Below are 27,134 nucleotides of genomic sequence, written 5' to 3'. Positions count from 1 at the left end.
CAGTGGGGGTGAGTCACTGAGAAGAGAGTGGGAGGGAGGATAAAGTCAGCGCTGCTCCTGATCACCCTGCTGCTGGCTCCGGGGCCAGGGTGGAACATCACACTGAAGCTGGAGCCTACAGTCAATACAGTTTATTTCATACAGTCTGCAAAAAAAATTGTCAGACTTAGAACTTAAAAAGATTTCTTGAGTTGAAGTTACAGTTCTCACAGGTGTGTTTAATTCTGGAGCTAGAAACACTTTATGCTTCTTGTTTTATTGAAGGCAGGAGAGCTGAACATCCTTGTTGCAGTGTGCCATGCTGGCTATGAGGCATTTAGATCCTGCTGCCTTCACCCCTGCTTTCACACCATGTGTTTGCAATGGACAGTCCAGAGAGCTGAATGCCTCCTTGGAGTTACTGCATGCCCAGGACTGACTGTTCAGATGAGCACAAAGGAGCCAGTCTTTGCTGTAAATCCATTTGCTTCCTTTCCTGTGCTGAAGTAATCCCTGAACACGGCTTAACTGCACCTGAAGGGCCCTTGCAAGAGAGGCAACTGGAAACCTGCACTGGAAACTGATGGCATTGAATTGCTCCCAAGCCTTTATTTAAGAGTTTTTTTGGCATGAACTGAGAGTGGGTTGTAGACTGGAAGAGCAACAGCCTGGCTGTGCCCTCCTCAGCTGGCTCTGGGTGCCTTTGCAGTCCCTGCCCCAGCCCCACACAGGAGCAGGGGGCTGGGCACAGAACAGCTGCCAAAATGTCCCACAAGGTCACTGCCCCTTCTTCCTACCCAGCTAAAGAACCTGTGCATCAGCCAGTCCTAAATCTCAGTCATCTTGTTGTGTATTACATTCTTGATCTGCAAAGGAATCAAAAAATGTCTTTTGAGGTGTTTCTTTCCTAATTAGTAATCTTTTATTTATTTGCCTTACAAAGGTGGGAAACTTTAGACAGCTTCATGCAACACGATGTCCAGGAATTATGTCGAGTGGTATGTTTATACTATTTCTTGCTGATCTGTGATGTGTAAATTTCTCATGATATTCTGTATGTGTCTATATATATATAATATAGTTTAGGAATGATCAGAGTAGCAATGCCCTGATTAATTTAAATTGGGTCTCAAAGGCAGAGTTTTTGCCTTGGTTTCTCTTTAAGAATGGGATTGTTTGTGGCTTTTTGTGAGTGAGGAATTTGTAAAGAGTAGAAAAGCTTGAAAGTTGCTGGAATGTGTGCTAGTAGTACATTTATATCCATGGAGAGAAAGGCACTTTTGAAGATGAAATGCACTGTTACATCTGGGGAGCTGTCCAGACTCAAAGGAATGGAGTAATTGGAGTAGCCCTCGGTTTAGGGGGAAGAGGAGGATTTAAAGGACTAGAAAGGAGATGCCTGTACAAATAGACTGACGTTTCATTTTTGTCCAAATGACTTATCATCTAATCAGTTAAGTAATCATGTGTATATGATAAATAAAATTAAAAACTGCAAGTTTATCTTGTGTAAAAACTGGTTTTTCTTTCAGCTGCTTGATAATGTGGAAAATAAAATGAAAGGCACGTGTGTAGAAGGCACTATCCCTAAATTGTTCAGAGGGAAGATGGTGGTATGTATTTTATACCTTCTTAAAAGTAATATAAATTAGCTCTTGTTACTTTTATAAAATTGAACTTTTATGTTCTTTTGGTTTTGTTTCCAGTCTTATATCCAATGCAAGCACGTAGACTATCGATCTGAACGAATAGAAGATTATTATGACATCCAGCTAAGTATAAAGGGAAAGAAAAATAGTAAGTGATACACTGTGATATGCACTAATCCAATACTTCAACATGTTGGACAACTTCAGTGCCTGATGTTTTCAAATGCATTTATTGGTGCACAGTGATTGGAAATACGTGCTTTAGGATGCCTTATTGAAAACATTTTCAATGCAGAGAGTGTTTTTGTCTGCATTACAATTCTTTTTTTTTCTTTATTCCATTTCCTTTCCCTGCTCCTTCCTCCCTAATTCTCTCACTGGTATCTTTTCATAAAACTCTAGAACTTAAGCAGTTTTCTTGTGTCATAAAACTGTGCCATGGTGGTCACAGTGGTATTGTCACAGTAGTTATAATTTATATATAAAGATGAACTTGGATGAAATAGATCTTTATTTAGACCTGGCCGTAGTAATAAGAAATAAAAAAGGATGAGCTGCTCAGAACAGTATAGCAGTGGTCCCTTATCATCTCTTTACTGAGCACTTGGGGTCCAAGGCACAGGAGAGGATGTGTACAGTCCAGCAAACAGAGGCATCTGGCTTGATGCTTAACAGAAGTGAGGAGCTGTGGCAGACAGCTGTAACTGTGTGATTTTAAAATCTGCTGGTACTCTTGGATATGCCTCTGCAATATGGTGCATTTCTTGACATTCTTAAGCAATTGAAAACTTGACTTAAAGTAAGGACAGAAATATTCAAACACAAACTCCTCTGTCCTAATACTTCATTTGATTAATACATTGCAGGCTAGAATAAACTTACATTTTTTCCTCCTTCTGTACAATTCTCCAATCTTTTTCCATTCAGTTTTTGAGTCCTTCATTGACTACGTTGCAGTGGAGCAGTTGGATGGTGATAACAAATATGATGCAGGAGAACATGGCTTGCAGGTATTCTATTTTTTTTTTTTAACTCGGTTTTAAATATTATTTCTTTATCCTTGATAAAATAACAATGTTGCAAAACCCATTCTAGATTTTATCAACTGATTTTGGAGATGTTTCTTCTCAGACAAGTTTTTTATATAGCTCCTCTTATTTGGTGTTAGGTTTCTTAAAATGAAGCTCAGGTTTTTATAGCAATTCAATTTGTAGTGAGTTTTATAGGTCCAAGTCTTCCATTTCTAGAATCGCTCGCTTTTCCACCAATCTCAAGATTGAATTGTTCCTCTATGAGTAGTCTGTTCTTCCCTGTGTCAAGTGAAAATGCAGCACAGCTCTAGAAGTAACTTAGGAGAGCTCATGCTTGTACTCTCAGCAAGAACACCAAATGAACTCATGGAAATTAAACATTTATCTGTGTGCACATGTTTCTGAGCTCTTCAGTTGCACTTTTCTGCACCCACTGGAGTAAGCTGAAGTCCTTTATAAATAATGTTTCACTAAAGCTTATTTCTGCAGCTTTGACATACCAGGTTTTGTCAGTAATGTTCTATATATTCTTTAGCTGTTCTTGGCAGAATAGCCAAATCCTTGTTGGCAGGATGCAATCGACATGAAATTCTTAATTGATCAAAAATGATCTTTTGCCTCCATATTCTCCCAATTTTATTTATGCAGGTAACTTGTTCTTAATGCAGTGAGATGTCCACATATGTTTGCATGAGTGGCCTAAATTTAATTTGAGTTCTTGTGTTACTGGAGTAGCTCCTGGGAGATTGGTGCAGCATTAGGATACTCAAATTGCAACCAAGTTTTAAACTATTCTGGTGCACATTGTGTTGTCAAATCTATAAAAGTCCATGTGAAAGTGTCTGCAACAAACAAGTATTCTGAGTTGCTAAAAAACCTGCAATTTCAACCCTCTATTTCCTTTAAAATGTCTAGGAGGCAGAGAAAGGTGTGAAGTTCCTAACACTGCCACCAGTATTACACCTACAGCTCATGAGATTTATGTATGATCCTCAGACTGACCAAAACATCAAGATAAATGATAGGTAAGTGGGTTGGCTGGTTTAGTGTGTGGGTTGAGTTTTTTTGTAGAATTTAGACCTGTGAATGTATTTTACCAAAAAATAGCTTCCCAAAATCCTGTTTTTGACTAAACTCTGAGAGGCAGGCGTGTGGAGTCACACACAGTGGAGATCCCCTAAAGGAGCACAGGGTGAACGTTGAAATTTGGAATGACAAATTGAATGCTTGGCAATTTGTAGTGCTTGTTTGAGCGTGAACAGGTGACTGCAACTTCTAATGGCTTGTGTAGCATTCTTTGTGCAGTGTGTGGCTAGGCTGCCACCAGAGAAAGCAGGATGAATAAGGAGTTAACCTGCTTGCCCTCCATCTGTTTCCATGGATGGAGTGAGAGTCATTTGCCCACTCACTGTAAGAAGAGGCTGATAATTTCTCGAGGAGATACATGGTTGGTTGTAAACTGAATGTGTATTGCAATTATCTCATTATCACCAAGGTGAGGTATTTCAGAGTAATGTTCCAGTCCAGTGGTACCTGTGCTAGGAAAGCTGCATTTGTCTGCTAGAAAATAACAGATTTTAAAGCTTTTGCCTTGATGCAGTGAATCCAAACCAGCCCTAATTCAGTTGAAGTGCTCTTGCCCTTGTTACTGAGGACATACTTTCCTGAGCTGCTGGAAAAGTTTATTTTTATTCCATATTTTAACAGCATAAGTTCTGCCACTGTATGCAGCATGTCCTGGATAGAAATGACATTGTAACAGTAATATGTTCAATTTTTATACTTTGCTTTAGGAGTTCACGTAATGTTCCGTAGTAGTACATAATAATGTGTGTCTATCTTAACTACAAATACAATTGTCTTAATTCTTTTCAAAACTAGGTTTGAATTTCCTGAACAGTTGCCACTAGATGAATTTTTGCAAAAAACAGATCCTAAAGATCCTGCAAATTACATTCTCCATGCAGTTCTTGTACACAGTGGAGATAACCATGGTGGACATTATGTTGTTTACTTAAATCCAAAGGGCGATGGCAAAGTGAGTATTGAAAAGCACCTGAAAGTTTTTGTGTTGTAAATGCATACTTGCAATTTTTGTAATGGGAAAATATTCAGAATTTTTGTCCCCTAAAAGAAGAGTGCATACACACTTGACTTTTAACAAAAGACTTTTTAACTGATGAAATCTCTTCACTTGTGTGTGTATGTGTTGAAGTTGTTCTGCTATCAGATTTTATCCAGCATTTTTTTGAGGCTGACTTTGCTGAAGCAAATAGGAGCATTTCCAGTGTTCCTGTGACTCAGAAGTTCAGCATGTTTGTGTGTGTCCCACTGTTCCAGGTTTAGGTGACTTGATTGGATCGGACATTTATAGGTCAGGTGCCTCTTCCCTTGAGTTGACTGGTTTTGTGTGTACATGATTGTTCACAGTAAGAGTAGAAGTAAGATTTTATTGTGAATTTGTTGCTATTTGTAATGTATTTTTAAATTTGCTTCATTGTTTTAATTTAAAATTTGATATGTATTACTCTAAATGTACAAAGAATTGCTAGATGTTTTGTGTTATCACTGCTTTTTATTTAATTTTACAACAGATAACATCAATTTTCTGTTTCCTACTGAAGTATTAGACATTAGAATATCAGTCTTAAGAAAAGCTTCTTGGAACAATTATGATGCTTTTGGTACTTACTGTAAAATGTTCAGTAAAGGTTTGGTATTTATGGACTTCCTTATGCCGAGCACAAGTAGCAGGTAGCACAAATTATACTGAACTAGATTTCCTTTTAAAAGTCGTGCTGCTTGAAGGTAATTTTAGTTACTTCAAAGAGCTGAAAGACATGCCAGAAATAGGATTAATTTATCATTCAGGAACATGTTTTTACATGTAAAATCACCTTTCTATAAAACTTGCTCCCTAGTGGTGTAAATTCGATGACGATGTTGTGTCGAGGTGCACAAAGGAGGAGGCGATCGAACACAACTATGGGGGGCACGACGACGACCTGTCCGTGCGGCACTGCACCAACGCCTACATGCTGGTGTACATCAGGGAGTCCAAGCTCAGTACGTGTCCTCTCTGTGCTCAAAGGGGCCCTACAGGCAGGGAGGCAGGGCTCTTTTACCTCTGAATTGTTGGCAGTGTTCCTACACAACGGGACTGTGTTAGTTACAGCCGGAACCTAGAGATCCCACGGGATCGACCAGCCGCTCTCTCACTTTTGGAAAGGATATGCTGCTCTGGGTCATCTTTTAGCTCAGTGAGGCACCTGCAGAGTGCTTCAACCTTGGCTGGTTTATAGGATGGGAAACTTTGGGAACTGACTTTATAATGGAATCAAATCAGATTGATTGTAAACATGTAGACGCATATATGCTTTAAAAATAGAGTGGTGGCAAATATTTTTTTTTAATTCTGAGTTGAATATTTCATTTGGAAGTCTATGATACATATTTCATAGGAAGTAGTGCATTTTGGCATGGAAATGGTTCTTTTGCCAAAGCATGATGATAACAAGCCATGTTTTTAAGTGAAAGATGAAGAAAGCTGGTTTTGACTTGAAATCAGAGGGAAGTCAAGTGTGTATGAAAAATAACCTGTTTGATGTAAATCTTGAAATAACATCATAAAATCTGCTTTATAGGTGAAGTTTTGCAGCCTGTCACCGACCATGATATTCCTCAACAACTTGTAGAAAGGCTACAAGAAGAGAAAAGGATAGAAGCTCAGAAGAGGAAGGAGAGGCAGGAAGCTCACCTCTATATGCAAGTGCAGGTCAGCTTTTGATACAGATAGATTAAGTTATGACTACTTTATCATGAAAATTTTGAATGTTGAACCACCCTCGAGGCAAACCTTCATTTTCTTTTTTTTTTTCCCTTAAATTTTGTTCTGAAGTAGTTTTTGAAGACAATTATGATTTTAGTGCTTTTAAGTGTATTTACATATGCAACGAATAGTAATAAAACACACAGTATTGTATGTTATAAACATTTCTGTTGTCTTTAGAATTTATTGTGCTTGTGAGTAAAAATAGTAAGTTCAGGTGAAAGGGAGAAGGACCAGGTTATTCCAAATGCCTGCCCTGCCGCTGCACTTTCATCTCCTTCAGGAATTATTTTCTAAAATTAGAATGTATCTAGCCATAGGCTGCAGGTCTGGACTGTTGCCAAACTGAACTCATCAAGTAGAAGCAGAAGGAAAGATTGCTTATATTTGCAATTATCTTTTTGGAAAAGCCAGATGGACTGGATTGTTATGAATTGCCTTAAGGAACCCTGATTATGGCTCTTTCCAGAGCCCATCTGGCACAGGGAAATGGAACCCATTTTCCATGAGCCTCCGTGTTTCCTTGCCTGTTCTCTCTGGTGTTGATAAGCAGAGATACTGGTGAAGTGCAGCTTGCTCTGCACTGCATTTGCACTGAGTTTGCAGTGGGACACTGGCAGCGTTGCACTGTTTGTGCTTCTGTTAACAAAGAGTGCAGGGAGCTGTGGGAAATACAGGGAGAGGGTTCAGTGGCCTCCTTGCATTGCACCAGTCACAGAATTATGTTGCCTTTTCATTTTCTCCAAGTGCCAAGATTGTTGGAACACGTTCCAAGACTCAGGATCTAGGCACGACTGGTTTTTAATTGCTCGGGATTTGTAAGAATTAATGTATTTAATTACTTGCACTGATGAGATTATCAATCACGATTTTTTAATTTCATTATGATCTGTATTCTTGCAAATTTGCTCCCTGAGAACATGAATAGTGTTAGCACTGTGCCAGAGGGCCAGTGAGGTTGCATAGTAAAGCATCCTGAGAAGGTATTACATGGTGCAGCTGGGCTAATCTGAATAGTAACCTTTAAATGTCATTTTTCAGATAGTGGCAGAGGATCAGTTCTGTGGTCATCAAGGCAATGATATGTATGATGAAGAAAAAGTGAAATACACTGTTTTCAAAGTATTAAAAAACTCCACACTTACAGAGTTTGTTCAAAACCTCTCTCAAACAATGGTGAGTTTTCCGTAGCTGAATACCTGCATTTATTTATTTTGTTACGTTATGGTTCTTTCATAGCCCTTGCCTTCTCCACATATTGACAGCAATCATAATTTAGACCTTTTAACACAGAAGATCTGTTTGAGTTTAATAAAAGTATCTTATAACATATTTTTCCCTTGTTTTGATTTAGTTTCCTGTCACAATTTTTATTTATTTTAGGGATTTCCCCAGGATCAAATCAGATTATGGCCAATGCAAGCTAGAAGTAATGGAACAAAAAGACCTGCAATGCTAGATAATGAAGCAGATGGCAATAAAACGGTAAATAGTCACTGAGAGATGATACTACTTCTGTGCATCTCCCATGATTTTTAGTTCTCTTTAAGAATATCTAACTTTGAGACACAAGGTTTTTCAGGCTTTTAATGTAAAATTAATTTCATTATTTCTGATGAGGTTTGATACTTGGGAAGACTTGGTGTTTAGTGGATTAAATGCCCTTGCCATTATAAAGGTAGCTGTAGGTAAACTTCTAAAAGATAAAGAAGGGGGTTCATTTTAAGCAAAACCTACTGATACTGCTTCATCCAAGTTTTTGGTAGTTTTATATCTGTATTTGTTTGTCTTAATAAATTTCATAAACTTCCTTTAACACAACTTCAAAAAAAATCTCCTACTTGTAGAATGTCATAAAGTTCTTGTATCTGATTAAAATGCAGATACCAAGTTGTATTATGTTCTTCAGGGGCTTTTTTTTCTCCTCTCTCCCATCTTTCTACATAGATGATTGAGCTCAGTGACAATGAGAATCCATGGACAATATTTTTGGAAACAGTAGATCCAGAGATGGCTGCTACTGGAGCAACATTACCCAAATTTGATAAAGATCGTAAGCATATGGGCTAAACCTTTCTAAAACACAAAATACTTTCATTTTGGGTGTATCTCCAAAAACACTGTGCACTCCTTTTTTCAACAATGTTTTTGATGTATCCATCAAACTTATACAGTGCTGAAATTAGTTTTTCTCATGCAGTTTTTCCCTCATTTCTATTGAAGTGGAAGACATGCTTTGCATGTTTTTAGACTCACTGAATAAATTTCTCTATATTGTAAGGGCACTTTGATTTATTTGAATTAATAAATCAAAGACACTTATTTGTTACTGTGTAAATAAAAACATCTAGGTGATCTCCTTCCCCCTCCCCAAGCCTTACTTAAAATTAAATGTTGTTTTCTTAATTTGTAGATGATGTAATGTTGTTTCTCAAGATGTATGATCCGAAGACTCGGAGTTTGAATTATTGTGGACATATCTACACCCCTATATCCTGTAAAATACGTGAGTTCTGAATTTCAATTTCATTGTAATCATTGAAGTTTTTAAAGTAGATTGATCAAACTTCTCTTTAATAATAATTCCATCACTGAAACCAAAGGTGTACCACAAAAGCAAATTCTTATTTCACCCAACACCTGAGTTTTCTTCCCCATGTGGTGTCAGTGATATTTTCGAATAACTCCTGTACAACCTTTCTCTACGGCAGCCTGAGCAGCTGCTCAGCCTGAATTGCATGTGAGCCTTGATTTTCATATGGGTCCCCATTTAAGGAATTCAGCAAATACCCACTGACTAAAAATATTTTATTTTTTCATTTTGAATGTCTCATTTTGTTAACTTATACATATTTTTTAATTTTGTGTTTTAGCTGTCATTAATTTATTTTTTTTTAAGACACTAAACCTTTTCTGTGGGGAAGGAGCAGTGTTATTTCATCTCTTGGATTTTCAATTAACTTCCACATATTTTTGTTGTTCAAATGAAGTGGAAGGAAACCATAAATGTGTGTCTGGTTGAATGTCAACAAGAGAAAATTTAATGTGAACAGCTCTCTTTCTTAGGCATTGTAGAACCATCTACCCGGGGTAAAAAAAGGGATTCTCTCCTTTCTGTGGTTGGTCTCACTAGCAATTAGTGCAGCACATTTCAAATTCCTTTTTTTCTTTTCCAACAGGTGACTTGCTTCCAGTTATGTGTGAGAGAGCAGGATTTCCACAAGAAACTAACCTTATCCTCTATGAGGTTGGGATTGATAGACTTTTTGTAACTTCTTTTTCTTTTGCATGCAGTAAAGAGAAAAAAAGATTTATTCATTTTAAAAAGTTTCTCCTAACAATGGTAATCCATAGCTTTGAGGTCTACAGTGCTGCAACAGAGTAGCAGCAGAGAGTTAACTTCAAAACAGATTTCATATTAAACAGATAAGAGTGTAAAGCTTGAAAACAAAAAAAATAATCTCCATGGGGTCCTGTATGAGCAGCTTTGGTTTGCTGAGTTAGAGGAGCTAATGCTGCAGACATTATTGGCCATTGTGTTTTCAGTGCCTAACTTAGTGAAGTTGAGAAAATGTTGCATCTTCTCCTTCCTTCCCCAAGCCAAAGTCAGCAAACAAAATCCTTAGTCTGCGATGATGTTTCTGCCCAAGCAGTGAACCTTTATAACTGCTACATTTATTGAGTGCTGATGATGCAGATCTTGCCAAGGCCAAGTCCTTGCTAGAGTAAGAACAAGGAGTTGGGTTTTTGTTGCAATTTCTGCTGGCAGTCCTGCTGCTCTCTCTGTGGTGGTTCCAGGGCAGCACACGTGCTGCTGTCCTAGACAGCAAGGCTGTACTGCTTGCTCTGGGCAGGTCAGGGTTACAGTGTCATTCCAGTTTGTTTACACAAGTGCATTTATCCCTGGGTCAGCCCATGCATAAATATGTAATATGCATATAGATATTCAATAATACATGCATTGGATTTGTTGAGATGCATATCTATCCATTTGTTTCACTTAAAAGAATGCACAGATTACCTTATCTGATGATTTCTTCACTATTGTGATCTTTATTTTTGCCTTTTATTTTGTGATCAAAAATTTTTGTTCTTCATTGCAGGAAGTTAAACCCAATTTAACAGAAAGGATTCAAGACTATGATGTATCTCTTGATAAAGCTCTCGATGAACTCATGGACGGTGACATCATAGTGTTTCAGAAGTATGTATTTTAAGGGGGCACCTTATTGAAATTAAATCACCTGGTTCACTTTGAAAACTGAACTTCCTTTAAGCTTTTTTATCAAGAGCAAAGTATTGCATTCCAATAGTAGATGTGTGCAGTTCTCATTTGTTTATTCAAAGGGGAAATGAGCAAATATCAGTGGTATTTGAGTATCACGTGCCACATTACTTAAGGACAAGGTGTCCTCCTAGTTTAGAAAACCAATAACCTAAAATAGCTCTTAGTATTACCAGAGTGTGTTCAGCAATGCATCTGATCTGTGCAGCTTTGTACTGGAGCCACTGTAACGCAGACACCGAAGAGCCTTCCAGCATTTCAGATCTTGGGCTCAGTACCATGGCCACTGGACAAGGCTCCTGGAGCTCTTTCAGCCCAGAATTACACTAAACTGCTTTCCCTTTTTGCCTCTCCCTCATGCTCACAGTCGGGTCCCTACTGGTCTGCGGTGATGAGATGCTCCCAGTTTGCCTGAGCACGTGCCTCTAGTAGGTGTACTGGTGCTTCAGCTGGAGATTTCTCCAAGGCAAAAGGGGAGCTCCTGCATCTTGTATCCGATAAAGGGATCTTTCATAAGCTTGGCAGGGCTATAAATCAGCATTTCTATGCTCTCACTCCTGATGGTCACACCCAACTGTGTTGCTCTGTTTCTCTCCATGGGCTGACAGTGGGTGGAAGCCAGCTAGTCTATCTTCAGCACTCTTACCCCAGATTATGTGAGATGAATGTATTTCTCATGTCATGCCTTGGAACTCGCATTCCCAGTTGACCCAGTTGGTGTTATGCACCCTTGCCTGGCTGCTGACTCCTGGGTAAGTGCACAGCTTGTACCCTGATGCTGTTTCTCTGCAGAGAAGTTGGGGTACCAGTCAGGAGTGGCCCAAACCAGCTCCTGTGCCCACTGTTCTGCCTCTCTGTGCCAAGCGATGTTGTCCATCCGGCCTCTGTGCAAAGTGATTGATACAGGGGCTCATGGAAAGCTGTGCAGCATTAGTACAGACACACAGGCATGTGCAGGGTGGGAGGGAGGGACAGCTCCTGCTGCAGTGGTGCTGTGAACCCACAGGAACCAAGAGTAGGGCCAGGCTGCCCAGGGAGCAGCACAGCAGGCGAGGGCAGCGGGCCCTGGGTCACTGCTGACTGCACCAGTCCTACTGTGTACCAGTGGTGTCTCTTGCAAAAGGTTTCTGAACTTCATCTCTCTATCTCTCCACTGCTGCTGACCTACTGTAAAACATGTTTTTAAAAGCCCCAACTGCCTGTGTGTGTAACAGTGTGATGTGTAATGGTATCATCGTTTGTTTTCTCTTGTAGGGATGACCCAGAAAACGATAACAGCGAGCTGCCAACAGCTAAGGAATACTTCCGAGACCTCTATCACCGTGTGGATGTCATTTTCTGTGATAAAACCATCCCAAATGACCCAGGCTTTGTTGTTACTTTATCCAATAGGATGAATTACTTTCAGGCATGTGTCCTGTTTCTCTTTTGTTTCCTTGTTTGGAAAGTAACTTTTGCCCTAGTTCACAGCTGCATTATACATGCTTTTAGAAAAGTTCTAAAACTGGTCCATGTACATTTTTTGTGGTTTGTACATTTCATTTTAAATGAAAAATTTAAGGAAGCCACTAAGGCTTGTGAGAAGAAAATATTAGAAACCCCCCAGTTTTATTAATAATGAGTTATTTGATGATCAGGTTCTTTCTTGTTAGACTATTCTGGTCTGTCAGGGAAATTATATTCTCATGAAATTATGTACTTGCTTTCAAAGTCATATGTAAAACTTGCTCAATGTATTTGGCCATTAAAAGGAAAATACCATGAGCATCTAGTGATTATCTATTGCCTTTATATCACTCTTTATTTTGTAGATCAAATTCTATTGCTTTCTTCACACAGTGAAGTGCTCAGTGACAGTACCAGATCAAACCTATTGTATTGATAATAGATGGGTTGGTGTGTTTAGATGAGGAAGACTGGACATGAAAACATACAAAAAAAAATGAAATAAAGTTGGTCTGATCTATTGAGAGCCTGAGCAGATTTGACTCCCTGCAGTTCTCCTGCAGTTGCTTTTGTCAATGTCAAAAAACAATCACTAAAAATCAGTTTTATTTTCTGTCCCCAAAGGCAGAAATTTGGAGCATCTGCATACAGGGAAATGTCAGGGATGAGTTTTGCTGTACTGTTCTCATCATCTGTTTTTAGGCCAATTGCTCTCTCTTACTTTTATTTCACTTGAAGTGTAAGGTCTGTATGGTTTGAGGTTTTTGATAAGACAAAACCAAAATGCCCCTGCCTTTTGTGAGGCAGTGATGTGAAGTGTACTCATGGGAATAATGTGTTGTTATTACTCAGCAAGCTAACTGACGTGGAGCGAATTAAAGGAGTGAGAATCTTCAGAGCAAGTCATACTTCCCTAATACTATAATTAAAAAAAACCAAAAAAACAAACCAAAGCAAAAAGCAACCAAACAACAAAAACAAGCAAAATAAAAACAGAGCAATTGTTGTGGATTTAGTGGCCTTTTGGCAACAGTAACTTACTGTAATAAAAGTTTCCTCTTTTTTTTTTTCCTTAGAATATCTTATTCTGTGTCAACTGTTCAAAAGTTAACAATACTAGTTTATTTAGCCTTAGGGTGATAGGCATAGTTGGTTTTCTCAGAATTCCAGTAGCATAATGTTCCTGTCATGGAATGAATGACTGTATGATTGTAGAGCAATGTCATAACTGTGTGAAACAATTCAGAACTTACCAAAAATTTATTTTCAGGTTGCAAAGACAGTCGCTCAGAGACTTAACACGGATCCAATGCTATTACAGTTTTTCAAGTCCCAAGGGTAAGATGAATTCCTTAGTATTCTGTGTCTAAGTTGTTCCTCAAAAATTAGCCTTTTCCAGGTCATTAACTAATTCTCTACCAGTAAGATGTTACCTTTCTGGCAAGCACAGCAGGTTGCTTTGACAGTTGAAATATTGCAATGTCTGTCTCTAGAGCCTCAAAGAATTGCATGTTTTAGAAGAGTTCTAGTAAATGTCATTTTAAAAATCATTAATTACTTCAAAGCCTGATGCTGTGGGATAAATTGCTAAGCTAATGCAAGTGCTGTTTCAGTGAATGAAGATTTCTAGAATGGAGGAGAGTAGAAACAAGCACACATAAAAGCAGTATTTTTGCTGATTTTATAAGTTTAAATGCAGGAGTTACTTCACTGAATTCCCCCCCACCTCCCTCAAAGTCTGCAAATGAGGTTTTATGAAGATGTCAACAATCTAACAAGTTCATGGGTGCTCAAAGGGACATTCCTGGTTAAAGTGGTGGTTTTACACGTTTATGTAAAACTAGATGTAAATCTGTATAAAACTATAGCAGAAAGCAGTGTATTATAGCTCTGTGTATGTGCTTCAGGAATAATGCACACCCAAAACTTACAGCTTTTTGTATTCATAGAGGTGTAGATGCTCTTTAGTTACCTGAGGCTATCTCCCTTCATCATCAGTGAGAATTTGAGTAGCTCTTTGTAGTTTCCAGTGCTGTGGTCACTGTGGAATTTGCTGTGTCATATGGCTCAGCAAATTAACCTTTCACAATCTAAAGCATGTGCTGCTATGCCAGTAATTTCAGAGGAATGTAGGTCTGCCAGCCTGCAGCACTGACAGTGAGCTTGTAAACATCCAGGAGGGTTAACACACACCCTGAATGGTTTTCTGTTCCCACAGCCCAGCTGTGTTTAAAATTCACTAAAGTTCTATGTGTTGTGCTGCTTAGGCTGTGTTAGCAATTATGTGAAACTAGAAGCCAGTAATAAAAATGCTCTTAGTGCTTCAATTTACTGAGCAGTGGTGGATTTTGAAGAGATGGATTTTAAGAACATGTTTTCTTTCCTTCTGTAGTTATAGGGATGGCCCTGGTAATCCTCTTAGACATAATTATGAAGGTACTTTAAGAGATCTTCTGCAGTTCTTCAAGCCTAGGCAACCGAAAAAACTCTACTATCAACAGGTAAGAGTCTTTTCTTTTTACTGGGATGAGTTATAAAAATAATTCTGCCCTATTCAAAGTATGCCTAAAGTGTTTTTCTTTTCTTTCTTAAGCTCAAAATGAAGATAACTGATTTTGAAAACAGAAGAAGTTTTAAATGCATATGGCTAAATAGCCAGTTTAGGGAAGAGGTGAGTGAAGCCATTACACACTTGCTGTCATTTCTGTGTCAGAGCTGGTATGCCTGTGGTTATGGGTCACACACTCTTCACCTGACTAACACAGAATTAGAACAAAGTTGTACATGATGTAAAAAAATCTAACAAAACAACAGCAGAAAACCTCAAAGACCACAAAAAAATGTAAAAAAAAAAATCGGATCTGTTAACAAAAATTTTGAAGGTGACATAGGTGTTGACTTAAATTATCTTCTCAAGATGAGTGTTAAAGAAGAACAATCCAGTGTGTTCTGTGCTTTAATGTGGTTGTTTACATTTTCAGATTTTCTAGTGATTTTTGTGTTTCAAATTCCACAGGAAATAACAGTATATCCAGATAAGCATGGGTGTGTGCGGGACCTGTTAGAAGAATGTAAAAAAGTTGTAGAACTCTCTGAAAAAGGTTCAGGGAAATTAAGGTAAAGCTGGAAGACTGTGATTTCTTCTATATGATCATGTAAATTTTATGCAGTAGAGTATCTGTAGAATTTAAAATACTGTATAAACCATTATTAACAGATTAAATGTAATGTTGTATTAAAAGCTTCGAGATTGCCACTTTAAAGGGTTCTTCTTAACTATAAATATAAATTTTACACAGTTATTTATTTATTTTTTATTTAATAAAGTTACATCCTTGGGCTTCATCAATTGCATTTGTTAGTCATGACTTATTAATTGTTTAAAATCCAAGCATTTCTTGCTATTCACTTCTCAGGAGTTACAGGGGTAAAAAGTGTGGTCATTTAAAGAGGATATATAAAATTATCTCCACTAGAAATCTATATTTTGTAATGGCACATCCTGGCTTTTTGCCATGAGCTAGAAATATTTTAACCTCCTATGGCTTTACTGCTTAATTTTTACAAAAGATTGGATTTAAAATTTTATAAATACAATAGCATTATCAGTTTAAATTCTGCACTGATCTCCTTCAAGGATTGAGAAAGAAATGTTGCTTTTTTTTTTTTTTTTTTTAATTAACTTTTTAAAAATGCTTTCCTTGTTTATCTTTAAGGCTGCTAGAAATTGTAAGTTACAAAATAATCGGTGTCCATCAGGAGGATGAGCTGTTAGAGTGTTTGTCACCTGCAACAAGTCGAACGTTTCGAATAGAGGTAAGCTGTTCTTGTCTTAGAGGAGCTTTAAAACCTGACTTTGAGAAAAGAAACTGTTTCAAGTGGTATTTTTTTTTCCTGGGTGCTGATCTTCAAATACTGTGATGTTTGTATAAAATTACATGATAATATTGCATGCATTTTTAAAGATAATGCTTTTAAAAAGATATCTTTTGTTCCATCTGCTTCCCTATAATGGTTTCATTCTTTCATTTATACGTATAAACAATATATAAAAACTTTGCAAGAGCCTGTCCATAGAACATTTAATGTCTTGGCAGTAATTCCAGGGTTTGTTCAAGAGTTCATGATAGAAATGTTTGTGCTTAGGACCCACTTTTGTACTCTTAATATTCTAGAAGGTTTTGTTTCCTTTTCTGTTACAGCTGAGGTTCTCAAGCCAAATTTGATCCTTAACATGCGATTTATTTTTTTTCTAAACATCATCATTTAGATCTGCTAACCTGCTTCAAAGATCAGAAATAGAAAAAAAAAGTTTCCAGTATAAACTGTAATGAGGAGCTGACAAGAGGCCTGTGTTATTGTCTGCTAGTACTGCACTGATAGAAGATTTCTTTTCAAAAAAGCCATTCAGGGAAGCCAGGAGAATATTTCCTGAGTAGGGGAAGTCATGCCAGGGATGAGGGACTTTGGTAAAAGACTGTCTAACAACATATCTCTTTTAATTGTTTTTGAATAGAACTGTTTGAAATCAGTAACATCAGTAATGTTTCAAGTTTCTTAATAATTAGGAAAAAAACTTCAAAACTTTAGTTTCTTTTTGTGGAAGTTTAGCTGATTGGAGTCATGATTCTCTGTCTGGATCTAGGAAATTCCTCTGGACCAGGTAGATATAGACAAAGAAAATGAGATGCTAATCACAGTGGCACATTTCCACAAAGAGGTTTTTGGGACGTTTGGAATTCCGTTCTTGCTGAGGATACACCAGGTGCAGTATGCCTCCCTTTTTCTCCCTGTGAGATTATCCTGCTGATGGTTTCTTTAAGTACTGTCAAAGAAATGCATTAGTGTAAGAAGTGTGTAGGAAAATACACCTCTTGTACCAAAGGTTCTGCCCAATTTGTGCCTTCTATGGTTAAATCATTTCCCATCTCGGTTCCTTTTGCATGTCCAGGTTGTTCTGTGTTTCAGTGAGCCTGTGCAATACCTAGAAAGCTGGCATTTGGCAGCAGCTGTCATCCCCTGCCCCCTGCAGAATTTCCCAAGAAACCAGAACCCTGTTTCCAACAGCACTCGAGTAACTGCAGTGCAGAGTTGCTGGCAAAAGTGGCCCTGCCATGGTTGCTCTGACTGAGAAATGATTATGGAAAATGGGGTTGCTTTCTCCATCACTTTCTGAGATGACTTTGCATTTCATCCCTTTTGTAATTTGATGTGCTTTATCTTCTAGGGCTGAAAGTTGGTACAAGAACAAAAGCTCATTTTGAAAGCTTAATTTAAATTCTCAAGTTTTTCTGTGGTGCTGCTCCAGCTGAATGTCACCCTGATTCTCTTAATACCAATATGTATTTCTGGGAGCAGTTAGCCATTTGCTTCTAAACTTTTTTTGGTTCATGTATGTTACTTTGTATGAAAATTACTTACTTTAAAAATTTGGGAATAAGAAATATGTCCATATCTCTCTACCTCTAGAACTCTAGAATTTTACTAATTTCCATATTTTTGATCAAAGGGTAAAACCTGTGTGGTGATTTTTGATGGAAACCATTTGTTCTGCATTTCCTTGTTATGACAGTTAATATATATTATTCATCTTTAAGTTGACGGTATCTGTCACTTTTTTTGGGCAGTATACATAGAGAGGGAGCAGAAATATACTACAAAAAGTAGTAATATGCTTAACAAGAATATAAAGTTTTTTACAAATTCCTGTTTTGCTGCCAATTTTCTAACTTTGCTACTTAACTTTAACCTGACTTGCACATATCAGTGGCAGTGCCTGGCCAATTAATGTGGCAGTTTGCATAATGATGAACCAGTAAGACTTAAAGTTCCTGAGTTTAGAGCAAGTTGCCTGCTGTTGTTCCATATTGTAGAGAATGATGTTGACACTTGTGTAATTTTGTAAATAACAGAGAGATTAAGGCAATGTTTTTCAATGAAGCTTAAAGCAGGAAATACTAACAGCTTCCCTTTTTTTTCCTAGATTTTTTTGACATTAAAAATCTTGTTGTAATTATTAGGGTGAACACTTCAGAGAGGTCATGAAGCGGATTCAGACAATGCTGGACATACAAGAAAAAGAATTTGAAAAGGTAATTTCAAATTGGGAGAATTTTTACTGCTGACTGTGAACCCTTAATTGAGTTTATTTTAATAAGTTACAACAACACAGACTTGGGTAAGTGTAGATTTTGTGTGATAGAACAGCTGCTTGACTGAAATAATGCTTTTTCTAGGACTAATTAGTTAGGATGGGTAGGATCAGTATTTTTGTACTGCATCAAGAGAGAGATTCTGCAAAACATTGAAGTAACCCAGAAAAGTGTAGCTAGTGTAGGACCTTTAGAAGCCACCCCCACATCACATTCCTGCTCAGAGCAGAACGTGACTCAGTCAGGTTGTGCAGGGTTTTTCAGTTGCAATTTGTAAACTCCCAAGGGTGGGAATTGTGCCCTGTTCTGGACACTGTGTTTTACAGCCTTTCCACTGTCATTGGGAAGGCTTTGCTTTCCTTGCATGTAATCAGTTCCATTTTGCAACTTGTGGAGGTCACCTCTGTGCAGTTTTTTGACAAGAGCCTTGCTCCTGTGTACCATCCTTCAAGTGGTACTGGAAAACTATAGATACCCTGTCAGCCTTTCCTTCTCTGAGCTGAACAGAACCCATTTCCCAGAGGTTCCTGAATGCCAGGTTCCCCCCCAGTCCTCTCACAGTCTCACTGGACTGTTGCTGCACGTGCTGCAGTTTGTTGTCCTGTCTTTTTTCCTGGAGGGCTTGAACCTGGACATAGTATTCCAGGATGCGAGTTCATGATTTCCCAAACATTTCTGTTGTCCCATTATTCAGGTAGTTGATGAGGGTTTTAACCAGGATTAAACCCTTTTTCAACCCCTAAAGAATACTACCAGCTGCTAGTTAGGCTGTGAACTTAGGCTTGAAGACTGTATTTCAATGTCATATTCTACCACTTGGTTTTTGTGGTTTTTTTCTTTGCAGTTTAAATTTGCCATTGTAATGATGGGCCGACACCAGTATCTCAACGAAGATGAGTATGAAGTGAACTTGAAAGACTTTGAGTCCCAACCTGGTAAGTTGTTAGACAATCTCACTTTTCTTTTGGCCTGCTGAAGTTGCCCTGCCAGTTGTTATAATGTGTTCATCCTTAACCCAGGATGCAGAAAGAGTTTGTTCTTTTTACATGACATACATTAGATGTAGTGACTAAGCAAGTATTTATATACACCTGTGTGCACACTGAGAAGTATTACATGAATGTGTTAGTCCAAGAATATGTATTTTATAGGCATATAGATAAATAATCTATTTCCCTTTGAGTTAAAAGATGGCATGTGAATGACCAAATGGGTCCAGTATCAGTATAACACATTTTATCTTGTGTACCTTGTCTTTATTGTTCCTTGCATGTTTGATTCTCATGGAAAGTTAATTCTTGTTTAGTCTTGATGTCCTCAATGAATCTGAAGATTCTGACAAGAACATTAAATATGTCAATTAGATCCTGTTTAGATTATTTTTAACCCCTAAGAGATGATTCACCAAGGTACAAATGTGGCTCCATTCTAAATTTGTCTCTGTCTGGGCTGCTGTCTTGTTTACTTGACTGACATTTAAACCTCTATTTTCTTAGACATTTACACATGGGAGAAACCAGGTTAATCCTTCAGGAGTCCCACCACAGGAGTGTTTTCATAGTCATAGAATGGTTTGGGCTGGGAGGTGCCTTAAAGACCATCCCATTCCACCCATGGATGCCGCACACCAGACTGGTCTCTCAGGGCCCCATCAAACCTGGCCTTGGACACTTCCAGGGATGGGGCAGCTACAGCTCCTCTGAGCAACCTGCACCAGTGCTTCTAAATCCAAACCTCCCCTTTTCCTCTTTGGAGAGTTCTGGTTGGGAATGACACCTTTGGATCCACAATCAGGGATCCATTGAAACCCTTGAATTCATTGGGGTTTCTTCTCCCAGCTTAGCTGAGTGTTCCTCTCCATGAGTCACACCATCTCTCTGCAGTTCCATTTTTCTGACAATTAGGAATTCTGGGTTTTATTGGTAGGTTTTACTAGGGTCAGGCTTTCTTCAATTTTTCTCAGCTGTGCTATGGATTGATGTAACAGTTGTAAAGAAATCCTGTAACTGTCCATTTATTTCAAAACCTGTGGAAAGCTAGACCTGTGTTATTCCTGGGCACATGTGGGAGCCTAGCAAACAGTCCTGTTGTTGTGGACGTAGCTCAGGCAGGTTGGTGGCCTGCCAGAGCTGTGAGTGCCTGCAGCTGCACGAGTCACCCCAGGGCCCAGGAGTGTGTCACTGCAGAACCTCTCTGCACTGCTTGTGAAGGGGCTCTGGATGCTCAGCTTGCAGGTGGACATTCCTCCACAGACAGATAAACTCTTGTGTGGTCAGAGCAGGCAAAGTCCTGATTTTATTCTGGGAGTCATCCCTCTTGGGTCAGGGAGGGAAAGGCTGGAATACATGAAATAGTCTGGAGTGAAGCACTGGACTTGGTGAGCAAGGCAGGGCCAGTGGTGCCAAAACAGCTTGAAAAACTAACCAGGTGACCAGGCCAGAGGCACAGAACATGTCAGAATGTGGAAAAGAGAGAACTTGAACTGTGTGTAGGAATTGTAGGGAATGTGAGAGCAAAAGGTTTTCATTTTAGAGTTCACAGGATTCAACCCTGTGATAGAACATGCTTTGATAGAATTAATTTCTACAAAAGCCAAATTTTAACACGTGCTGGACTGATGGAACCAAAGCTGTGGCATTGCCCAGTTTGATTGGCATAGGTGATGTCAGTAGTGTCCCTCTGCTTTTGCCAAGGTACACTAACTAAAGCCATGACTGTGCTGGCACCAACCATGTAGGATCCAATTTCTCTCTTCAGAAACATTCAAATTCTCCCACTAAGACTGGCAGTTCTCTTTTAATTTGATATTGACCATTAGGTCAAACAGGGGAAAAAAACCAAAATAATTTTGATTGAAGAAAATATATCACAAAATGCAGATGCAGGCAACCAAAATGGTCACATGTTTTATGCTTTAGTGGTTACAGCTGATGGCTTTGAATGTAGAATGTATTTTCCTTGCTGGGGGCTGCTTTAGTTTTTGCCTTTATCATTTCACTTCAAAGAATATTTGATGCTCTGCTCTGAGAACTTCTTAAAAAAGAATTTCTCCCATTTTCAAGTATGTGGATTGTGGTTTTTCATGAAAACTAGGAGTAGAATAAATAATATTGGGTTGAATAAATGAAAAAAATCTGTTTTTTCAAAAATATTTTCTTTGAAATCTTAAGTGACTAGGGTTTTTTTCTTAGAAAATAAAGAGGAGGGTCAGTTTCATGATTTCTTAATTAGCATTATTTGCATTTTACATGAATTTAACAGATATTCCTGCTTAAACCAGGTGACAGGAATAGCAGAAATTATGACAAATACTGTTGGTTGTCATGTTTCATTGGCAAATTCCTCCCTGCTTGAAACAGGCTCAGCATTGGGGAAAGCTGGTACTCTGATCTGGCTATAACAGTGATTATTTTGCTTTAGCACACCCTTCAGTGCTGTAAACTCCTGCAGGTGACTGAAGAAGAGAAAAAGCAGGTGCCTGATGTGGAAGGAGCTCTGGAATGTGCTGTTGGAAGGAAAGCCCTGCCCTGCTGGCTGTGGGGCTGCTCTGCACTCCTCTGCCCTGGCCCTGATTCCCAGCAAACTGTGGCCAGGGCACACAGGAGTAGTTTGTGTAATGGAAACACTTTCCCAATTTAGTCTTAAAACTTCATTATTTTTTTTTCTCTTTTCTTTTCTAGGCAACATGTCTCATCCAAGGCCATGGCTAGGGCTTGACCATTTCAATAAAGCCCCAAAGAGAAGTCGCTACACTTACCTTGAAAAAGCTATTAAAATCCATAACTGACTTACTTAACCAGATTGTCAAGGCAAGGGACAAAAATAAGTGTGTGTGCACCTTTTTAACAACTGTAGAACTTTGGTACACGTGCACTATATCTGAAGTCTTCAGCAAGAGGATTTGCTGCTGATGTTAATTTTATTTTGTTGAGGCTGTTCAGTTTGGCTTCTCTGTATCTATTGACTGCCCTTTTTGAGCAAAATGAAGGTGTTTTTATAAAAGCTTGGATGCCAATGAGAGTTATTTTATGGTAAACGTAATGCAAGGCAATTGTCAGCATAATGAGGGAAGAGTTTAGTAGAACAGTTGACATTGGCAAAATTATTTGTCTGTAGTACGTTTATAGATGGCATAAGCTGACTGGCTGCCCTTCCCGTGTGGTGTTCACCATCACTGCAGCTAGTAAGTCTTATGTTTAGACTCACATCAGATTTATTTCCTTCAGTTATACTTTAAATGACATTTTTGTGCATTTGTAAATGCAAAAGAAAAACTCACATCATCAATAAATAGCAATCTCTACTTCATTGTGTACATTGTTGGCACTTATTCGGGATTTTTGTCTCCTCCAGCTTCATAGAACCTTTTTTAATAAACTAGTTTTCATTTAATTTAGTCAATACTTTGCATCCCGTTTTGCCAAGTGGATGCCCCGAGTCCTAAAAAGAGATATTTGGGTCTTTTTATTAAATTTCCAACCATTGAGAAATACCGTTGCAATTGATTATGCCATCTTCTGGCAAATAGAATGACACTCAAAAGTTGGCAAAAGCAAGTGAAAAGATTATAAATATCATTAATATAGTTACCATGGGAAGAGATGGGGAAAACACAAGAACTAGCCTTTTAGCACAGAGGGCATGCTCACTAGTGTTTAGTAAGCTGTTGACTTTGTATAAAAAAGGAGGAAAAAAAAAAAGAAAAAAGAAGAAAAAAAAAAAAGAAAAAAGAAATTGTATATTTAATGAATGAACATGTACAATTTAACACTTGGAGGTTAATTTTATTGGGTGAGTCTGCAAGTGAATTTCACTGATGTTGATATTCATTGTGTGTAGTTTTATTTCAGTCCCCAGACTGCTTCCTTTTCTTTGGAGCTAATGCCAGCCGCGTGTCTAGTTTTGAGTGCAGTAAAGATAGAATCAGCAATTCACACTTAATTTTACATTCTTTTCCAGTATTTTATTTTGTTTCTGTAGCCGCAGTGTACAACTCCTCTTCCTGTATATTGCCTTTTTTTGCTGGAAAATGTTGTATGTTGAATAAAATTTTCTATAAAATTTTTTTTGATGAGTGATGACATGGACATTGAAGAAGATTTCTCTTCTCCTTGGAAGTAGAGTTTTGGGAAACGTTTTCATTCATGAGATTTTGCTAAAGGTGTGGTTCTCTTTTTCCTTGAGTGTTGACAATTGTATAATCCTCATTGGTTGTATTGGGAAAATTTTGTGGGGGTTTCTGTTTAATAGTTTTGGGGTTTGGAGGTTTTTTTGGGGTTTGGTTTTTTTACGTCCTAGCTAGTCACATTTGAGCTTAACAAATAAAAGGTTTTCCAGGAAAGGAGCCATGTACAAAAAAAGACAAATGGAAAAATTATTTTACTAGTTTGTTTGTAAAGCTTGTAGTAGAGTCTTTGTGGTAGACTGGACTCTGCCTGCCTGTACAAAATTCTGTGGTCCAGATTCTCAAGTCTAATATTATAAATGGTGTAAAGTGAAATCTGGAGTCCCTAAAGGTAAGGTCTCTTCATAGAGTAATAGATTCCCTCTGTAATGTGTTCCCTGTATCCATAACCAAAACAGAAGGTGCAAGTTTCTAGGTATGTTTGATTCTCTCTTTAGTTTGTATCTTGCAGTGCTTTTGACTGTTTCTTATTTCCAGTCAAGGCAAACTAGTTGTTTATTTTGTTTTGTTGTCTGAGTGTGTAGGTTAGCATAGAGGGAAATGCTTAACTGGCATGCCTTAAGTGGAGAAAACTTTCCTTTGCTTTGCATTTCCATCAGGCTGGTGAGAACTGCACCATCCCAGGGGTGGTTTTACTGGTACTTGCATTGTCTCTACAGGCTTTCAGTAAATGTCAGGATTTGTTTCCAAACTGTTTCTGTGAATCAGAGGCTCTGGTCAGCAGTAGTAAGCCCTAATTATATTAAGTGTTGTTTAGACTGATATAAAATTGAGCTTGTATCTGAATGTCACTAAGTTTTCACATTAATTTATGGGATGGTGGCAGCTTTTAGGGACTATCTTAAGAAACACAATCCTTCCTATTTCGGAAGAAAAAGCCACTAGCAGTAGGTTTTGGGTGCCTTTTGGGTTTTAGATGACTGGATTTTATGTGCTTCAGTATTTGTGCTATTCCCACACTAGTTTGGTGAAGTCCATACTTTGAGGCATTCCATATGCAGTTTTCAATTAGTGATGGATTTCCTGGGGAAAAAAAGAAAAAGGTTTGGAGCACAATAACTTGTTAGTCAAATGTGGAAACACCTATAAAGAGGAGGACAGGAGGGTTTCTCAGGTGCAGTATGTTTGCTTAGTTCACTTAAAAAAAATTACAATGGAAGAATACAGTCTTCAAAATTGCCATGTTCTCCATTTCTTTATTCAGATTTTGGAATTATCTGGATAATAGACTGAATGCATTAAACTAAGGTAATGGTAATATAAGTGTTAAGCAATAAGGATGTAATTTCATGGTACACAGCATCAGAGCAACATGTTGTTAGCGGCCCATCCGAATTCTCCCTAGGAAAATAGAGCGTTGTTCCTGTAGATTTACATAGTGCCTTTTATCCTAAAGGAGTCCAAAGCATTCTGTGAAATCTGAGCAGATCACACCAGTGCTAGTTGCTGACTAGAGAGTGACAGCCAGCCCCAGCCCCCTCCACCCGCCCAGGCTGGCACAGCGACCCCGACAAGGCCGCGCTGCCGCAGGACGCGCCAGGGCCCGGCCGCGGCCTCCCCGCAGGACGAGCAGAGCGAGTGCCTCCCGCATCCCGGATCTACCTCAGCTGCTGCCCTCCGGAGCTCCTCCAGCATCCCTGTGCCAGCGTCCCCGTGCCAGCGTCCCCGTGCCAGCGTCCCCGTGCCAGCGTCCCCGTGCCAGCGTCCCCGACCCGGCTCCGGAGCTCGGACCGCCCGGCCGCGGGCGCTGCGCTGGCCGCGGGCACATCGGAGCCACGCTGGGGGGTTGCTGTTTGATATCCTCTGTGAGAAATCGTTTTCTGTAGGAACTGTACATACTGTAAATAAAATAGCCCAAGGTAAACACTGCATTGGTGTCTTGGCTCTTCATTTTGGAGAGGAGTGGGAGTTACAGCTCTTGGGTCACTCAGAACTCGGGGAGATTTTGGTTAGATCGAGTAGATGAAGTTTACAAAATTCAGCCAAATGGTGTGTCAGGATTGGCATTAATAATGTTGGGTGTGCTGGCCAGAAGGTAAATTCTGACTTGTGTGTCAGCTTCCATGTTGTGAGCCCTTCTTTTTCCTGAAACATTTTGGTATTGAGGTGGAGGGTTTGATGTCATAGCAGCAAGTGCCATTTATTGTTTGCTGTTAAACCTGCATGGTCTTTGGGGTTAGAAAAAGGAAAATATATGTGATGTGTCCTAATCTGGCTCCAAATCTGTATTCTATTTAACTTCTGCCCCAAGTGATGTTGAAGTTAGCTGAATACCAAACACAGCAGGAAATTAAATTTGCTATGGCTGGATGCCTTTATTTTTTATTAAATAGTTGTGCAAAAGTGTTGTGCCTATAAATAGTGGTGTAAAAATGTCCTGACTACTTCTGTTAAATACCTCTTGCACATCTCAAGTCATATTGATATAATTTCTTTGCTATGTGTGTATTCATGTGGATTTGGGTTTTGCACCTTCCCTGATTAGTGTCATGCTGACTTGGTGCATTATTTACCACTAATTAACAACAACGTTTGTGGTTTCACAGCCAGATTTTAAAATGGAGAAAAATCTTAACATCCTAAAAAAATGTGTGAATTGGTAAAGCCTGTTGTGCTGCCATCTGCGTGGCTGCCTTTAATCCTTGAGGGTTTGTACTGCACTAGGTCACAGTAGGCTGGGTGAGCAGGGCAGGGACAGCCACCCACCTTGGTACGGAGTGAAAGCTGGGGCAGCTGCTCTGGGCACGGCCTGGCTGTTGAGGCTGGGGGGTGTTGGCTCTGGGTTTCATGTAGGGCCGGGAAAATCGTCCTTTAACAGTTCTTACATGTCTTGATTATATTTTTTCACATCTCACGGTCTGAAGACTGGGGTTCCTGTGGTCTAAAGACTGCACTGATGTGGGTGTTGAAGTAAAAACCAGCGCATATGCCCAGCCTAGCTTAACTAAACTGGGATCAGCTCAGTGGGGCAGCTCGTGCTGCAGACTGTGACAGCTGCCTTGGGGTGCCGGGGCTGGTGGGCAGTGCTGTTTCTCCAGCTCATTTCTACAGCCACCTTCAGCCCCGCGGGGTCCAACAGCCTGGCCGTGCCCTCGCTGTGTCCCAGCGGCTGGCCCTGACCTGGCCTCGGCCCGTGTCCCTCACCCTTCCCGCTGTCCCTTGCCCGGTGTCCCTGTCGCTGTCCCTGCCCCTTGCCCGGTGTCCCTGTCCCTTGCCCGGTGTCCCTGTCCCTTGCCCGGTGTCCCTGTCGCTGTCCCTGTCCCTTGCCCGCTGTCCCTGTCCCTTGCCCGCTGTCCCTGTCCCTTGCCCGGTGTCCCTGTCCCTTGCCCGGTGTCCCTGTCGGTGTCCCTGTCCCTTGCCCGGTGTCCCTGTCCCTTGCCCGGTGTCCCTGTCGGTGTCCCTGTCCCTTGCCCGGTGTCCCTGTCGCTGTCCCTGTCCCTTGCCCGGTGTCCCTGTCGGTGTCCCTGTCCCTTGCCCGGTGTCCCTGTCCCTTGCCCGGTGTCCCTGTCGGTGTCCCTGTCCCTTGCCCGGTGTCCCTGTCGGTGTCCCTGTCCCTTGCCCGGTGTCGCTGTCCCGGT

At 39.6% G+C, this 27,134-nt stretch overlaps 1 protein-coding gene across 2 annotated transcripts in view; it reads left to right on the top strand.

Moving 5' to 3' along the window:
• Window positions 1-22,686, top strand: part of USP7 (ubiquitin specific peptidase 7) — a 69,566-nt gene extending 46,880 nt beyond the window's left edge. For both annotated transcript variants that reach the window (XM_058849415.1, XM_058849416.1), the window contains 24 exons: window positions 923-977; window positions 1,512-1,592; window positions 1,686-1,776; window positions 2,556-2,638; window positions 3,575-3,684; window positions 4,541-4,697; window positions 5,581-5,725; window positions 6,304-6,434; window positions 7,530-7,664; window positions 7,872-7,973; window positions 8,436-8,541; window positions 8,902-8,994; window positions 9,668-9,735; window positions 10,592-10,692; window positions 12,028-12,181; window positions 13,490-13,557; window positions 14,612-14,720; window positions 14,813-14,890; window positions 15,236-15,336; window positions 15,936-16,035; window positions 16,865-16,984; window positions 18,240-18,311; window positions 19,216-19,306; window positions 22,052-22,686. In XM_058849415.1, the coding sequence (XP_058705398.1) occupies window positions 923-977; window positions 1,512-1,592; window positions 1,686-1,776; window positions 2,556-2,638; window positions 3,575-3,684; window positions 4,541-4,697; window positions 5,581-5,725; window positions 6,304-6,434; window positions 7,530-7,664; window positions 7,872-7,973; window positions 8,436-8,541; window positions 8,902-8,994; window positions 9,668-9,735; window positions 10,592-10,692; window positions 12,028-12,181; window positions 13,490-13,557; window positions 14,612-14,720; window positions 14,813-14,890; window positions 15,236-15,336; window positions 15,936-16,035; window positions 16,865-16,984; window positions 18,240-18,311; window positions 19,216-19,306; window positions 22,052-22,158 (2,458 nt within the window). In that variant the 3' untranslated portion in view covers window positions 22,159-22,686. The remainder of the gene's footprint in view (window positions 1-922; window positions 978-1,511; window positions 1,593-1,685; window positions 1,777-2,555; window positions 2,639-3,574; window positions 3,685-4,540; window positions 4,698-5,580; window positions 5,726-6,303; window positions 6,435-7,529; window positions 7,665-7,871; window positions 7,974-8,435; window positions 8,542-8,901; window positions 8,995-9,667; window positions 9,736-10,591; window positions 10,693-12,027; window positions 12,182-13,489; window positions 13,558-14,611; window positions 14,721-14,812; window positions 14,891-15,235; window positions 15,337-15,935; window positions 16,036-16,864; window positions 16,985-18,239; window positions 18,312-19,215; window positions 19,307-22,051) is intronic.
• The last annotated feature ends 4,448 nt before the right edge of the window (window positions 22,687-27,134 follow it).

The sequence above is a fragment of the Poecile atricapillus genome, chromosome 14 (genome assembly GCF_030490865.1).
Source record: "Poecile atricapillus isolate bPoeAtr1 chromosome 14, bPoeAtr1.hap1, whole genome shotgun sequence".
NCBI lineage: Eukaryota > Metazoa > Chordata > Aves > Passeriformes > Paridae > Poecile > Poecile atricapillus.
The sequence above is the reverse complement of the archived record's forward strand: the minus strand, read 5'-3'. Positions and strand labels throughout refer to the sequence as shown.